This window comes from Enoplosus armatus, chromosome 4 (assembly GCF_043641665.1).
Source record: "Enoplosus armatus isolate fEnoArm2 chromosome 4, fEnoArm2.hap1, whole genome shotgun sequence".
In the NCBI taxonomy this organism is placed as follows: domain Eukaryota; kingdom Metazoa; phylum Chordata; class Actinopteri; order Centrarchiformes; family Enoplosidae; genus Enoplosus; species Enoplosus armatus.
In genome coordinates, this window is record NC_092183.1 from 27446328 (window position 1) to 27463196 (window position 16869).

At 44.2% G+C, this 16869-nt stretch overlaps 1 protein-coding gene across 1 annotated transcript in view; it reads left to right on the plus strand.

Moving 5' to 3' along the window:
- The window catches only part of unc5db (unc-5 netrin receptor Db), a 156226-nt gene extending 144784 nt beyond the window's left edge, over positions 1–11442 (plus strand). Inside the window, 4 exon segments of the mRNA XM_070903772.1 lie at positions 4350–4499; positions 6634–6798; positions 8967–9145; positions 11181–11442. Of these exon segments, the coding sequence (XP_070759873.1) occupies positions 4350–4499; positions 6634–6798; positions 8967–9145; positions 11181–11442 (756 nt within the window).
- Positions 11443–16869: the final 5427 nt, after the last annotated feature.

A 16869-nucleotide genomic window follows, 5' to 3' on the forward strand; every position in this document is an offset into this window, starting at 1 on the left:
ACAGTTCCCCACAGTTTTCATGTATTCATAAAGAGGATGTGGCCAGAAGTAACGGCTTAACTAGCAAATACTTTGGATTTCATGAGCCAAGTCTCAGGTTATAAACTGATAATTAATAGGGCAAAAGCTAATTTAATGCTAGTGCTTACAAACACCACATTCCCTAATGCTTCATATTAGCTCTGGACTTCACGTGGTCAAGAATGCAAGAAGGGTAATACTATCTACTCCTTTTGCCAATGCCTGAGTTCATTTGTTTACCCTGGAAATTACTTTTTCATGGTAGTTAGTTCTTTGGCTGCACTTGACAATGACATCAGCGTCAAAGTTCGTACGACCCGTTTTGCAAAAGCAGAATGTGTGTCGTGTAAAGTGCAGCCCTTTGTAACGTTGTGCACACTGTCGCATATAAAACGAAACCCTCACAGTTACATTTGCAACCTGCAGCTGATGGCAAAACATTTGCAGGCCAGACTTAAAGCTGCACTATGCGACGTTTTCATATTAAGAATGGATGAAATGACTGTGTGTAATTTGACAGGGACAAACCCTCAGAGATTCATCACCCGAACCTGCAGTTCCTCTCAGTTCTACGGGGTGTTTCCACGTCTTTCAGCTCATTGTTTTGGTTTTGTGGCCCACAACTTTACTGCTTTGGTTCATTCTCACGGCTCTCATCAGCCTCGTTTCCAGTGGCAGGTGGCTGTTTTAAGCAAAAGAGAGAAAAAAAAGCTAGCTGGAGAACATAGTGGGGCATTTGGCGGCTAAAGAGACAGACATTTCCCTCAGGAGTTTGGTGGAGGATGTAATCAAAACCTGTAAGGATAGCGAATATTGGACTGACATTCTCCAAATGAATTCTGATGTTGCTCTGCGTCTGCAATGTCTTGCTCCAGTGTCCACATTACTCTGGATAATCCACAGAACACACCAAGTCCAAAGCTTCCATAGGGACTAAGGAATAAACTGGAAACAGTAATGTTTGTAGATTATCCAGAGCAAAGCTGTAAGCACCACAAATTAACTTCCATTCACCTCCATTGTATTGGGGTGGAGGCAGAAATCTCAGAGGCAGATTTCTCAAAATATGGGCAAATTAAAACAAAACTATCTGCATAGCCTGACACCACCAGCAGTTCAGGATTCAAAGCAGCAAAATCAGCAATCTTTCTGCAAGTGCACATCACAACTTTGGCTCCCTGACCTCTTTCACAAACATTTGAGGAATTTAGCGATTTCTACTCCATTAGGAAGTACATATTGTAGGTCATGGCCTGGATTCAAACTGAACATCTTGTGTGTATGTGGCTTCTTGCCTGGGCTGTCTGAGGCAACGGGGACCTCAGCATGTGCTGCCTACCAGCTAAACCATGTGAGATTCATTACTGCGAAACAATGCTGCGGAGCTGATAGTGGGGACTCAGTAACAGCCTGACAGATTCTCTTCCAGAGGTTTTAATAGACTGAGACAAAGGCTGCCGTACTGTAATCACTGCCATTCAAATGTTAACCAATCATTCTTCTTTTATCTTGTTTGATTTGATTATCCTTCAGCGACCTATAGGGTTTTTAAGCATTGAGATCTCATCAGTGAACATTGGGGAAATCAAGCTTCCCGTTCCTCCCCGAAGGGACTAGACTAACAGAAGAGCTGAGCCGAGCTGAACAGAGCCCCGCGAGCCTCGTGACTGACTCTGCCTCCCGACCGCCTTTCTGTCATGTCGCAGCCGTCAGTGGCAGCTGGCTTTAAAATGCATTCTGGATTTGGTTTATGAATTTCCAGCCTGCCGAGCAGATGCCAGACTTTTTGCGCGTCCCTTGGGCTCCTGTCTATTAGCACCACATCTCTGCTGTGTGTTTTCCAAGTTCCGGAACAATCACAGACCGACTTCTGGATCAACAGGAAGCCTGATGCAAGGCAAACACTTGAAGCGAGGGAGACATTTTCTTCGGCTAAGACCAAGGCAGGATTATGATTGGCAGTTTTCTGATATAGTCTGTGATACTGCACAATGCTGCTGTCTCTTTTAAAAGAGAGGCCCTTCAACAACTCACATTTTCTGAATATTTATATCCAAATTGACTCACTTTTTAAAGACTCATTCATCTCACTTTAAAATGAACAGATAAACATTCAGTTCACCACCAAAAATGCTGGGGGGTTTTTGTGTCAGCTGTAACAACAAAGACAAGTCTTGTTGCTTAGGAATGGGCCAAAATAATGCCCCTCCCTTTCCAAGGTCACCGCATTCAGAGAGACAATGGACACAAGCTTCCTACCTGAAAATACCACCAATATTAGTATTCTGCTGACAGACTTTACCTTCCCGTGTAAATGCTACCAGAAAATACTGTTCACCTCAACCTTTAGCCTTTAGCCTTGGCGAATGATAGTTTCTACAACGTCCTGAATTCTAAAATCATCAACACACAAAAAATCTGTTGTTTTTTTTTAAATGGTGAACACAGTGGTTTTCATCTCAGTAGTCATTTTGTGATTACACTATTCAACTTTTGGATTTCAAATTTCTGGTCGACGTTGTGCTCAGCTGTAAAACATTGCGTGCCACGTGTTGAACAGCAGATCAGGAAACGGTCACAGCCATCAGGACAGCTTCAGATGAGTCAAAACGTGTCGATATATGTATTTCATATTAGGTTGAAAAAAATCTGTCATAATTAATTTCCCTTCTGTAGTTGTGTGTTGTGAGACTGAATTCCTTTCACATTAACACATGCTGACTTCACCTGTCAAAGGAGGGAGCTAGGTAATTGGATTTCTCTTATATATTACCTGAAATGCATTTTGGGAGTTGTTCTGGCTCTCTGTATTTACCATTGATGTATTGTTATATATATCTATATATATATATATATAGATATATATATATATATACATACATATATATTTACGCATTCTAATTGCCCGCCAAGAACTTCCTGGAACTATTTTCAAAGGAAAGTAGCTAAAGCCTGATGTTGCTAGATTACGTCACATGCAAATCTTTCAAGATGCTATGAATAATATAATAATAATGACATCGATATGAAGCGAACTCTTCCTCTGATTTTAAAACCTTGATGTAGGCTGTGTGAGGATCAGGCATAGTATCAAGCCGACAATGTCGATCAGTGATTGGTTGTTAGGGACTCATGTTCACAACTCATTTGCGTTTCCATCTGGCTGCTGATTGGTCGACTGAACGTGCCGCTGCTCAGCGATCAGTGGCCTAACATTGTCTAAGCAGAAAACTTTTACTTTTGGGACCCTGGACTCACAAAATAACACGCCACCAACTTTGCAATTCCTCTGTCTGGATTTCGCATTTGTGGCTGCCATTGCAACACTCCCTTAGCTGGGGAACGTCATCCAAGACACGATCAATCATCATCATCATGTGCGACGTGTCAAACGGCAGATCGGCAACAGCCACAGTCCACACAAGACTTCAATCGTGGCACCGAGACAGCTTCGGACGAGTTCAAACAGGCGAATGTTAACACAGATCCAAGCTAGCTGAAAAGCAACGAAAAAGAAAGCGTTGATTTTCCTATGAACGTCTTTCATCTGCATTTTGCCAATAACTGACTGTCTTTGCACCTACAGCGATGACAATAAGCAATACGCCCCGGCCGCGCTTTTCTGCAAACACATGCGCGCACACACAAGCACGGGCACTTCAGTCAGAATCAATCAGCGTGGCCTGGCATTAGTCACAGCTCTGTTCCCAGTCTCTTCCCTTTGTGATTCAGATAGCTAAGGATAGACAGGCCAGACACGGAACCATCCCACCGGGACACTGAACAATGATGACAGATGAATACCTGCAAGCCACAATCAAAGTGCTCTTTCATCATCACAAATTCAATTTGGGAGATGGACGTTTGCCCCCCCCCCCCCCCCCACACACACACACACACACACACACACACACGACGCACGCTTTTTTTTCCCCCTCGGCATCAAATTCAAGCTTCAATCTGTCATGTTGGGGCCGCAAATGCGATGCTAATGTGAGCACAAGTTGTGTATGATTTGTTCAGCGGGTTAGGGGCTTGACGTCACTTCTTGGCGGCCTGTTTCCGTGTTAATATTTGTGATGAGTCAATTAGTGGATGTGACAGAGGAAAGGATTGGCAACAGGTGCTGGTGCTGATATGCAAACGTGGTGTGTCTTCAAAGCGAAGCAAAGGATTCTTGTGTTCTTAGTTTTCTCTCACGTTCATCTCTTTTCTCCTAGTGTTTTCTTCTATATTGCCTTTCTCTCTTATCCCCCTTTTTCTTTCTGACACCTTTCCTTCCATTCTCTCTCTTCTTCTCCCTTCTCCCTTTTCCTCCCCCCCTCCAGGGAGTGGTGGCTGCAGAGAAGACCAGGGGGGGTCAGCTCCTCGAGGAGCCAAAGATGTTGCCTTTCCGAGCGAACACCTTCAGCCTCCAGGTGTCCATCCAGGATGTCCCCCAGTTCCTGTGGAGCATCAAACCCTTTACCACATGTCAGGTAGCCGTGGCATGGTGACGGATGCTAATGTGCTGATCTGACCCTGTTTTATTGCCGCTAAGAGCTCATTGCGGTGGCGTGTGGAGTGCTGTGATGTCTTCGTGCTTGAGAGATTCTCCAGTTTGCTATATTTACTTTGTATATTATGGGATGTGCTTTACTGTAACTAATGGGTTTAGTTAACCTAAGACACTTCTCCAAGCTTCCAGTTGTACCGGTCATACACCAGCCCGAGCAGCCATGCCAAAACAAGAAAACGATGCTGATAATAAATAACAGCAATAACAATGATAACCCACACATTGCTGACACAGTTATGCGATCACTGAATAACCAATTAGAAGGTCTCATTTTCAAACAACACAACTGTTCACAAAATGTCCAATACAGAAAGCTAAATGGTACTCACGCTTCCTCTGATCACACTCAGATTCAACCTCCTTCTTGCAAAGCAGCATGCAGACCCCTTTCAGTGTGAAGAGGCAGCGTACCAGCGCTTCTTTGAGGACAAACAGACCTTTTTTCTTTTCTATGAATTATTAAAAAAACATACTTTTCAGTCAAATAATCAGATTTTATTTAAAGGGTTGTGTTTTTCTTACTTTCCAATGAATTATCAAGTCTGCATTCATAAATGTTATTAAGTGATTAGTATGGTCTTTTTCCTGTATGTGTTGTCAGACTGATTTCCACGTTTTCATATTTTACAAAAATAAGAATTGATACGGCAGCAGATCGTTAGGATTGCAGGGGCCAAATGTTCTAAGGTATGGCGAGCATCTGTACTCGGCTGATGAAGATGCATTTTTGGGATCATCAAAATGCAACCAGACTGTAAATGATGGCGTTGTGACACAGCCATCAGGTCCAGCTTAGCGCGCAGCTGCGTTTTAAAAGCCACTGTAAGCCGTCGGACGCTGACGTGGCACAGCGGCAGCCTTCAGGGGCAGTGTGTCAGGCAGTGAGGTTTGGTAGCCATTGTTGCGAATATGCTCCCACAAAGAAGACGAGTCAAGTCGAGTCTGGCTTGATGAAAATAATTTCTCCTCAGCTCATAACATTCGTCTGGCTTTGACTTCGTACTCGTGTTTGTGTGTGTAACCGTTTTTTGTGCTTTAAAACTGCTCCTTTAGCGTGACTCCTGCTGCCACCCACATCTCTCTCCTGGGGATCGTAAAGACGGACGTGACTTGGGATTAATCGCGTTGTGTTTGTTTTGCTTGCAGGAGCCTTAAGATGCAAACAGCACTGGATGAAACGCACCACGGCAGGCGTTGAATGCCGTTTTGTACCTGTTGTTGCCATTTGCAGAGCAGCTGAGCTGTGTCCCCGCTGCACGCTGCTGCTGCCTAAAGATCTGAATGCAGGGTGAAAGCTCTGCGTCTCGAAGACACCCACCCCCTCCATATATTTATTTATGAGGGCCTCAGGACGACAGGCAGGCAACGTGAACCTGCTTTGGGGGAGCAGGTGTAGAATAATAGTCGAGCGTCGTGCCATACATCAAGTCAGCTTTTAGTACTAAAGAGCATCCGAGCTTTCCACGTCCGTCAGCCCCCCCCAACTCCTCGGCCACCGCTCCCAGACTCCATTATCTGCTGCTGTGAGCTGCACTGGGCAGCCAAGATCAAAGCCACAAGGGTTAAGCCATCAGTCGGCTCACCAAGCATCGTTTACAGGTCACTTTTAATATGCAGATGTGGCAGAGACGGAGACTCGCAGAGGTCAAGGACGTTCCCCCACAGATGTGCCCGTTCTCTGGAAATTAATTATACATCAAAGGCAATCTTTTCTCTGTTCCTCGTCGTTCCCACGTCTTACAGTGCTCAGCCCGCGAGCCGCTCCTGCCATCAGAGTTACTGTACGAGGGAATCAGGCTATATTTGCAAATGATATCAGGGTTTCGCCTTTCTCTCCTCCACAATAGTTATTTCCGCGCATAAATATATCAAGCCGCCGAGACTTCAAAGCCAACTCTTACCTTTTATCTTGCCGTGTGCAAGTGGCTGTGCATGTGACAGCGTGGCCACATGCAGGAAAACGGGAGCCGAATCGTCTCGTTTTGGAGCATGCGTCAACGCCGCCGTGTGTTTGTGCTTGTTTTTTTCTGATGCCCCCTCTCCTGCCTCCTCAGGAGTTCTCCTTCCCCCAAGTGTGGTGCAGCAACCAGCAGCCACTGCACTGTGCCTTCTCTCTGGAGAGATACAGCCCTGCCACCGCCCAGCTCTCCTGCAAAATCAGCGTGCGGCAGGTCAAGGGCCACGAGCAGATTCTGCAGGTCTACACGGCTGTGGCCGAGGTGAGGCGGGAGGCGGTGTGTGTGTGTGTGTGTGTGTGTGTGTATAACCTTCCTGGAGTGTGTCCACTGACAGCAGGGCCAGCTCTCCTGAGCTTACACTGTGTATTTATAGAGCAAGGAGGACACTCTTACTTTCTTTCTTCTCTCCACAGATTTATACTAAACATGGCCATCAGAGATGCAGCTGTTCGCCACGTTTACTGTACATATTCTTTAACCTTTATTTGCCCAGGGAGGCATGTGTTCCAGCAAATAGCCTGCATCGCATTCACATGCGGTAACACCTGGGAGCTGCCCGCCGTAACAACAGTCTTCTGTCAGGCGCTGAGCAGCTCCACTGGAGCAGCGAGGAGGTAGAAATCCTCACTCAAGAGCACCTTGACAGGAGTTGTTAAGGCAGAAGAGAGTGCTCCTCATTGATTTTACCCAACTGCCTTTTTCACAACCAGTCACAAGCGTGCTCGTCCTACCTCAAGGCCACCAGCACTATATAAACTCGTGGCATTACAGTCAGACACAGGTGAAATATTATTTGCAATTACTTTTTACGGTTTGTTTTAATCCCGCCTGCACGACCAGTTAGGGTTTGTGAGAGAGGAAGAAGAAATCACGGCAGTTACAGGAGCTGTGAGGAGAATTCAAATCGTGTCCACATTCATTTTGGCACATGCAGTAAACAGACATGACCGCTTTGAGATGGAGATGGATACCTATCTGCATACACAGCACCAAGTTTTCATCCACGTTTAGCACACTGTGTAACTGGATTTCCAGAAAACTGGCAAAATAAAATGTGAATTAATCCGGGTTTTCATACATTACTGTTAACAGTTAGAGACATTAATTCTGCAGTCGGTTCAAAGAGCACCAGTCGAACCTCAAAACTCGTGTGAAACAAATCATGTGAAAGAAGAACATGATGGCGTTTCTGTTTGTTAAAATGAGAATTGTCACAGTCTCCTCTTCGGCCCACACAGACCTGCTGTTTTGTCGATACACCAACTTTTCCACTTCAGCCAAGCGTGAAAACTCTTTTTTTTTGCGATATTTTGAGGGTTTTTTTGTGCATCTTGAAATTTGCATTAAAAAAAAACCTGGTGGATAGAAACACACATTGCTATCCTGTTTAGGGCTGTCACTTTTAACCCTTTTTTTCCTAAAAGCAAGTTTGAACTAATTTGAACTAACACGAAACACTCATAACCTTATCCTAAACTAGAACGAATGTTCTGTTCAGTCCAGCACCTCTGCTGCCCCACTTGAGCGAAAAGCTAACATTACTATAAGGCTAATAATAGCCCGGCTAGGCTAATAATAGCGTGACTTACTGACAGCATCTTTCAGGAACAGAAGGCACATCCTGTTGGAAGAAAGGGACAAAAAGCATCCAAACTCTTTCTGATGTGTTCTTAAAGTGACACTTAAATGGCCTTAAATCCCGAGCACCGAAGGCATATCACCTGTTAGCACGTGAGCCGGCTTTAACGTTGTCTGCGTGCTCCTTTGTGGAAGTAGAGCAAAGGATGCGTCAGCTGGGATTCCTGTTGACTACAGTACAGCAAAGTTTGATAGGGAACCCATTTCTTTGCTGTCAGTGTGTGTATGCTCATATTTACAGTACGTTCCAAATACATATGACTGTGTTGAGTGTGTTTCTTGTACGGTGTTTTGCTTATAGTGAAAGTAACTGTGTGACATGTCTGGGAGCCAATCAGTAAAATGGAAAATAATAGAAATTTAGACCAACAAATGAGTTAGAGGCGTGTTCGCCTGGCTGGCCAGTGAGGTGGTTAGAGGGGTTCTGGCCAGTGGAAGAGGAGGAGGCAGACGCTCTAACATATACAAGCCAACCGGTCACTGTTGGAATCTACTGTAACTGATCTGAATTCAGTCACAGCCTCAGTTCACCTGAACTGAGCAAACTCCAAACATTTAAAATCCGCAGGGTTGAGTGTTTAATAATCAAAAGATTATTTTGACCACAAGACGAGAGGCGACCAGATGTCTCCGCCTCTGTCCCAGTCTATGTACTGATGTGTTAACATGCTAAACATACCTGTCTGACCCAGGAAACTTCTCCAGGCTGGTTAAAAGAAGCACGACACGACATTCACAAATCCTACCTGACCCTGGTCTGATTATAGTCTGTTTCTGTTCCGTTCCTCCAGACTGAAAAGGAGTCGGTTCCGTTTTTTATGCAGACAGACTGCACCATCACGTCCCAGACGGGGCCCAAGGCCTTCAAAATCCCCTTGTCCATCCGCCAGAGGATCTGTGCCACCTTCGACACTGCCAACGCCAAGGGCAAGGACTGGCAACTCTTAGCCCAGAAACTCCACTTAGATCGGTGAGTGTATGATGTGCATCCTCTCTGAGATGGCACGATATGTGCCCCCCTTGTCGTAATGGCCTCGCAGCGGGCACACGTGGCCGAGAACAGTAACGACCCTGTGAGTGTTGACACCCTCGTGAATGTGGCTTCATATGCAGCTCGCCGTGAGGTCCCTTTTATTCTTCATGTTGTCCCTCAGCTGCAGTAAACAGGACTGATTATTTAACCGTACTGTCTGTTGAATGCTGTGCTGCTCATAATGTGCATTGTGGTTTGGTGCTGGCCTTGTTATGCGATCCTTCCAAACAACAGTAGTGCCTTATCAAAGGCAAAGGCCATCAGTCGGTCTGACATATATGTGATTACTTATTTCTCACCCATTTGTCCTTTTTTTTATCAACTAAAAATTAGCATTTATGATGAGACACTATGCTCATATTTACTCAATCCAGTTGTTGTCTCTGCTTCTATATTTGGTCTTAGCTTGTGGCAGCTATAATCTCCTGTTAAGTGCATGATTCATGAGACGCTGGTATCTAAGAGTCCTTTGGGATTCCAAATTATCCAGATAAGCTTTCCTCTCCAAGTTGGGCGGCTTTGAACTGAGCCTGATGTGACCAATGGCTGCGGCCTTTTATGTTGCTGGATGGTTTTGAGGTACCGAGGAGCTGCAGGGAAACACTGCCCCCTAATGGATTCACAATGACACATAAAAGGCATGGTATTGGCATGGCAACAAGCTGTCTTTTATTTTATTTTGGCTGCACCTGAGAATGAAATCCGAACCAAACTGTGCTTGCCAGTGATTGCTCATCTTTTGTGATGGTAATTCTATTCTTGATTATGTTTTTTAATGGCCTTAAAATACTTTTGTTTTACCTACATTTGAAACCAGATGAGTTTTGTTAACTGTACCAATACATTTCGTGCTCAATGCATTTTCAATTACAAGCATAATAAGTAGATTTTGTAGTCAAATGAAGAGCACCCAAGGACCCATATGGGTTTGATTAGTATTGATTTAGGACTGTTGTTGTTGTGAGTGTTGTGGGACATGTGCACAACACACACGGTGCATTCTCTAATTAGGTATACATTTTAATAGATATAATTATCGCAACGTGTTTTCCATTTTACACAGGACAATGGAACCAGTGTGTGAAATACAGTACGAGGGGTTACTTTACTTTTACCTTACTTTCACCTAGCTGTAGGTGGAAACCTCCCCCTCCTGGAAACCTAGAAAGCACATATTTTGGGCTCTCATATTGTATTTATCTATGCTTTGAAGTTTATTTGCAGTTGTTGAAATGTTTCATCATTTGATCCTGTCAAAATTAACAATATATTCCCAAAATGTATATACATCATATATAGATTTCCACACTGACTGAATCCCACTATAAAAGGAAAGGCTGTTGATATTCTATATTTTCCTGATTGTCAACAAACGCAATGAAAAGCCCCAAACCAACAATGATTTGATCCCATTAACAGTATAATTACAGTGTCTGTGTCTCCAAAGCCTGATATCTCTTCTTTCTCTGTGCCGTAGAGCTCCATTGTTGTCCAAAAACTATTAAACTATTAAAAGCCACACAGTTCCTTCATTACCATGAACACACATGCTTACTCCCACATACACCGTCCTGCTGCCTGTATATGCTCACTGGAGCACTGCATGTGTATTAATGCACTGCTGAAAATAGTCCCCAACAAATGCTTCTGTATGAGGAACGTTTGCTCAAACCTACAGTGACCAGCTCTTTGAAACAAAAAAATTGTATTTGTGGCCTGGTTTTCCAGAAGAATTACTGGCCTTGTTTTCTGTCCATCAAAATCCCACTCCATACACTTTCAAAGGAAATTAAAACCACTGGAATTATTTACAGATTCAGTTTGACTCCATTACAAGATAAATGCATACGTAATCAGCGAGGATGCAGCCCATATCTGAAGCCAACACTGAACATCTTCCCTGCGTTCTGCCCCCCGAGAGCGACCTCTCCCTGTGTTGTTCATTAATCCAACTTCGTGTGCCCCTCTACAGAAACCTGGGTTATTTTGCGAAGCAGCGGAGTCCGTCGGCGGTCATCCTCAGCCTGTGGGAGGCTCGCCACCAGGACACTGCCGACCTTGACTCTCTCGCCAGCGCCCTCGAGGAGATTGGCAAGATCCACTCCAAAAGCTCCCTCAAGGACCCGGATGAGCCGGAGTCCGACTTCAATCACATAGAGGCGGGCAGTCTGTGCGTAACGGGCAAACGAACCAATCAGAAGACGGAGGACTCTGCTCCTGAATACACAGGCTGAGGGGGGAGAAAACAGTGAGTGAAAACTGACAAACTGAGGCATGTATCTGTGTACATGCGCGGCCAGTGATGGACAACACGCTGGCGGTGCGCGGGAAGGTCATCACGTTGCCTGTGAGGGGGCGGTACGAGGGGGCAACGTGCCGACCAATCACAACAGGTCGAGGTGAGCCGGAACTTGCTGTGGATCTACCCCTCTCTTTCAAGGATCCGTCTGAGGATGGACTGTAAATCTTTTTCTGCCGTCCCACTCGATTTTTTTAAGCTAATCTTTCATTCATTTGTTCCTTATTTGAAGTTAAAGCCGCCCCTCTGTACGTTCATTTTGGTGAGTGGGTGAGGAGGAGGGATTGTGGGGTTATTTCCTGAACTTTTGTGCCCATTATTTTCTGAATTGGTGTTAGAAGAGATGGGAGCTCCTTTTTTTTGTCCCCCCCCCTTTCCCTGGGACTGTCCCTGTCATCTCCCCTCCTTTTCCCAGCGGCCCACACGGCGGCTGGATGCATTTTCATTAAAGTTCTTGTATGCAAATAAGGTGATACAACTGTGGCGTCAATTCAGAGACACTAGATCGGATTTTTTTTTTTACCCCTCACCATATCCCCAGAGTCTACGAATGAATGAGGACTTAAAAGCTACTTTTTTGACGTCCAATATTATATTTTTAAAAGGAAGCTGCTGATTGCTTAAATGTTGTGATTGTGAACTTTCAAAGCCAAGTATCTTTGAATTCTCCCATGTCCATCTCTCTCTCTCTCAAAAAAAAAAAAGAATAGTATATTGGAAGTTCTGAGAATATGGAACTTCTGATGGACAGCCAGTGTTTCATCATTCATACACAAAATCATAAAAAATATATATATATAATATCAGCCCCAGTTTAACTTTGAAGGACAGCGTGGTCAGAGGGTGACTTCCCATGTGTGAAACGGGGGGTGGGGGGGGTGTCGGGCCTGGTTTTGAGATTTCTAACCGTAGCATTACAGTTCATTGCAGTTTCCTCCACCAAGAGATAGAGAGGGAGGAAGCTGTAAAACATCATTTCCTGGCACCGCAGGGAGCGTATCGCTGCTTCTTATCACCCAATTTCCACCATTAACACCCGTCACATAGACCTCATATCAGGCCCTGACACACCCGACTACCCGCACCACGGCTTCCCCTCACATGAACACACACACACACACGGACATTTCTTGGCTACAGAGGTCACATGGACTATGAGTTTGCACATATCTGTTCAAATCAACACCAAACACACATCACACTGAGAGACAGATAAGGGGAAGGGTGTTCTGGGCATGTGAGGCTCGAAATCAAAAAAAAAAAAAAAGCAAAAACATATTTGGGTGACGGTGAATGAAAAGTTGGCCGACAGTCCTGTATGACCTTCTGTGTTGAATCGCCGTAAACGAAGAGGCGGCCAAAATAAGCCAAATCTGCCGTATTTTAATAGAAAACCATTAAACCTTTAACCTAAACACGCTCCCTGATTTTGTTATTGTACCCAACCGAACCAGCTGGAGCTTTAGCCAGTGATTCGAGGACACGTGGTGTCATTGAGTTAAGAATTTATAATATCTTAATACAAACTATTCACATTTTAACATTGAATATATTCAGCAACATGCAGCCTTCACTCTGCCAGAGAGATGCACGCTGGGTAAATAAGGCCACCCCAAATCACGCAGGAACATATTCTCTCACTTAACCCCCGGTGGTGTCTAGCCATTCAAATAGGGTTTTGAGATATCTGCCTCCACCCTTGGGGAATTCGTGATGCTGACAGTGTTGAGAAATGACACTGGAAAAAAAAAAAAGATCAGTGACATATCTTAGCAGAGGCCGAAAACTCAAACCAAAGTATACGAAGTATATTCTGGTTTCCTAATATAGTAGGCTCGCTAGTTTACACTCAAACAGAGGAAAGCCAGCCAGTCTCTCTCTCTCACACACACACACACACACACACAGAGCTGACTGACAGCAGGAGGGAAGACATTTCTGAATTTTCTACAGTCAATCACACATCTGCTCCTTTGTCTGAAGCGTTTGCTACATGGAGATTAGCCTCATTTGGGACCTCAGCAAACCCGTACATTCCTAAACTGGTCTCGTAGCATTATGCAAACACTGGGGGGGTACAGCTCTCTGCCTGCTATAAGCCAGCACCGTAGACTGAACGTACTTCCAGCGAAGACGAGCAGCAGAGCTGGAGGACAGGTGATTATATTGGATTTAAATGTTGGTTTTGCGCCCAAATACATTTGACGATACAACTGGACAACTGGTCTTGTAAATCATTATTATAAACCTATAAACCACCTGTTTTTATGTGAAGGAAGGAAACACCAAAAATTTGGGGGGAAAAAACAAGGCTGAGGTAGAAAAGTTGACAAATCGATGAAAGCAAAATGCAAGTGCAATGGCGACAGACTAAATCATGACGTACATGTAACTTCAACGTCCACTTTCCTCAAATGAATACATGAAACATGCGTACACCGTACACTTCCATGACCCCACATGTCCATCGCGTTGACCACATTGTTTTCCACCGTTTGAGGTTTGACATGGCGCTCCTTAATTGCGTCGTCATCGCGCCCTCTTCTTCTGCAGTGAATTAATGGCACCTGACTGGGGAGTTGGCGCCGCCAGCTGTTCACCTGGTCTCGGACAGACGCATTCGTTTCGCAGGTTTTCTGTGAATTTGGTTTGAAGTTTGTGCCACATTTGGATGGAAGCCTGGCTCCTGATACGATGCCATCGCATTTGCCGCCACTCAAAGCGTGCCACCCCTGGCTTGTTCAGCACAGCAGTGACTCTTTACTCACGTACCATGAATCCTCCAGGTGAAGGTTTTTATGGTAAACATCAGTGAACCTGGTGGCATTTCCCAACCTCGCTGTGTAAATCAGGACTAATCACAGTCTCTTTGAATCTCAGCTGTATTGAGAGTCAAAGGCGGTGAGCTAGAGGAAAACTCTGGGACTTTTGGCACGCTATTGGATACTATAACAAAATCAGAGACCTGAATAATTGATATACATAATTAACATGAATAAAGTTCTCACTGTCGGCGAAATAAACTCAACCCACAATTCTCATTTCTCGCCCACAGACCCCAAAACATTTCTATTCTAATTGAAATTCCGTCGGCTGTTTTTTAAGCTGAGAGAGCTTAATGTATGAATATGTCCTTTGGAGGTTTATCAGGAATGACACGGTGACTTATTGAGTATTTCTGACCTGATATATGTGAATGGTTTCCATTCCTGCCATTTTTTATTTCTCTGCATCATCTCTATGCATTTCTAATCGAATTATATTCATCTTTCATGTAATTTAAGCTGGTAAGTGAAAGTTTTTTGGGGTTTTTTCTCTCTCAATATGATTGTTTCCTTAATTGTGACTAACTGGATTCTCCTTTTCATTCCTGCGAGCAAAGAGTGTCCAAAAAAAAAAAAAATGAAAAAAAAAAATGGAAATGTGTGCTTTTGTTACGCGTAGCGGTGGCTTATGTTGCGTCGAGAGCGTCCTGTCCGTGCGGCACGCCCCATCGCACTCAACACTCACCTTTCATCCTGGATGTGTTTCAGCTGTGTCCACTGTGTCTCATAAATGTGTTAGAATTCTGTTCTTTGAAAGTGAGCCTACACACACACACACACACACAGACACACACACACACACACGTACACAAACATATTCTCACTGTGTATAATGCTTTGGTGTAAGACTAACCCTGTTTTCATGAGATTAAAGGTTCACTGTTGCGTCCATGATTTCCTGTCACCTGAGTTGGTCGGTCTCATGCTCTTCTTTTGCTCCACGCATGGCCTTCAGCTTCATATCACTATTCTTGTGCCTTGTTTAACTACTGTAAATGGTGAATGTTGTAGGGTACAGATGGGGATGAAAAAAAAGAACAATTAATCATACTGACATACATTTAAAGGTCTTAGTTGAAAAAAGTATTTAAGATTATAATATTGAATAGGCTGCAGAGCTTTTCTAGTGCTGAACATCTATGTTTGGTAAATGCCAGGGCAGCTTTGTGGTATATTGTATCTATAATTATGGACATTTTGGATGTTTTCTGTACAGTAGAATTTGCAAATGTATATGCAGCCTTTTGGAAATAAATGTACAGTTTAAAGATCTCAACCTGTCTAAACACTAGTTATTTTGCATCATGCAGTGAAACTATATCCGTAAATTCAGCTCTAACTAAATAATCTAACTCGTACGGAACAAGTTGTGTTAATGTAGACTATGTACCGCGGCGATTTGTGGCATTTCGGCTCTGATCTTGTGAAACATCAAGCCCAGCACAGCAGGGAGTGGGCAGGGGTGGATAACATCCCCTCTTGGGGAATGGAGAGCCCACATGTGGATGCTAGTGTAGCTTTGAGTTCATGAACATAACGTGTGCACAACTTCATGTGAGGGAACAAATGACTCATTTCTTTTTTTTCTTGAGTGACTTCTTGTGTACATGCATTTTTAAGTTGGTGATTTACAATTTGTGGGCTAATTTATGTTAGCAGCTCAGCACAAAGCCACACGCTGTCGCGGCTGGTGACCAGTTTTCACCTTGTGAGTGTGTCGTCATGGAGACACCTACTGTAGCGGGAACTACCACAGAAGCGGTTTTGAGTACTTTGCCAGGTGTTTATGTGTCTGTCTGTCTATCTGTGTACAGATTTTGTCAACATGATAGCATCACAAAACTGTCCACAAACTTCACGGGTATGTAGTTGAGTTTGAAGACCAGAAGTAAGGACAGGGGGCAGATTTGTTTTAAGTCGCAGATCACTGTATCCCAGTTTCAGTCATTCCCGTCCACTCTAAGACATTAGGCATGTTGAATAAATCTGGCACAGCTCACCTGTTTCGCAAAACTCACGTCTCTCATGTCATGTGTTCCGTCGCACCCAATACACCCCGATGTGGCGTCGTGGCTGGTGTGATCCCACCGCAAGATGGTCTCGAGTTAATTGTTGCATGTGCATAACATTTGCACAGATATTTAGCTAACGAAAGCAAGAATGATCAAGAATGGTGTGCCTTATGAGTGTGCACGGTTGTTTTTATCACGGTTTGAATATGACACGGATTAGACATCTTAAAATAATACTAAATCAATATAACGTTGTATTGACTTTGCTCTCGTGACATTGTTGGACTCACTTTGGAAAGTCTAAAAACCATCAAAATCAATGCAGGAGAACCAGACATATCATCGTCTTTGTTCCACGTGTTTTCTTTTTGTTAAAACATTACCCACAATGCAGCTGGGCCGGGTGTGTAATGCTCATGATGTAGCCTGGAGCCGTTTTGCCTCAAGCAGAGTGGAGGAGCGGGCCACAGAGGTCAGGCAAGCTCACGTCTTTCGAACTCTGTGGCCCCAACCGACGCTGAGTCA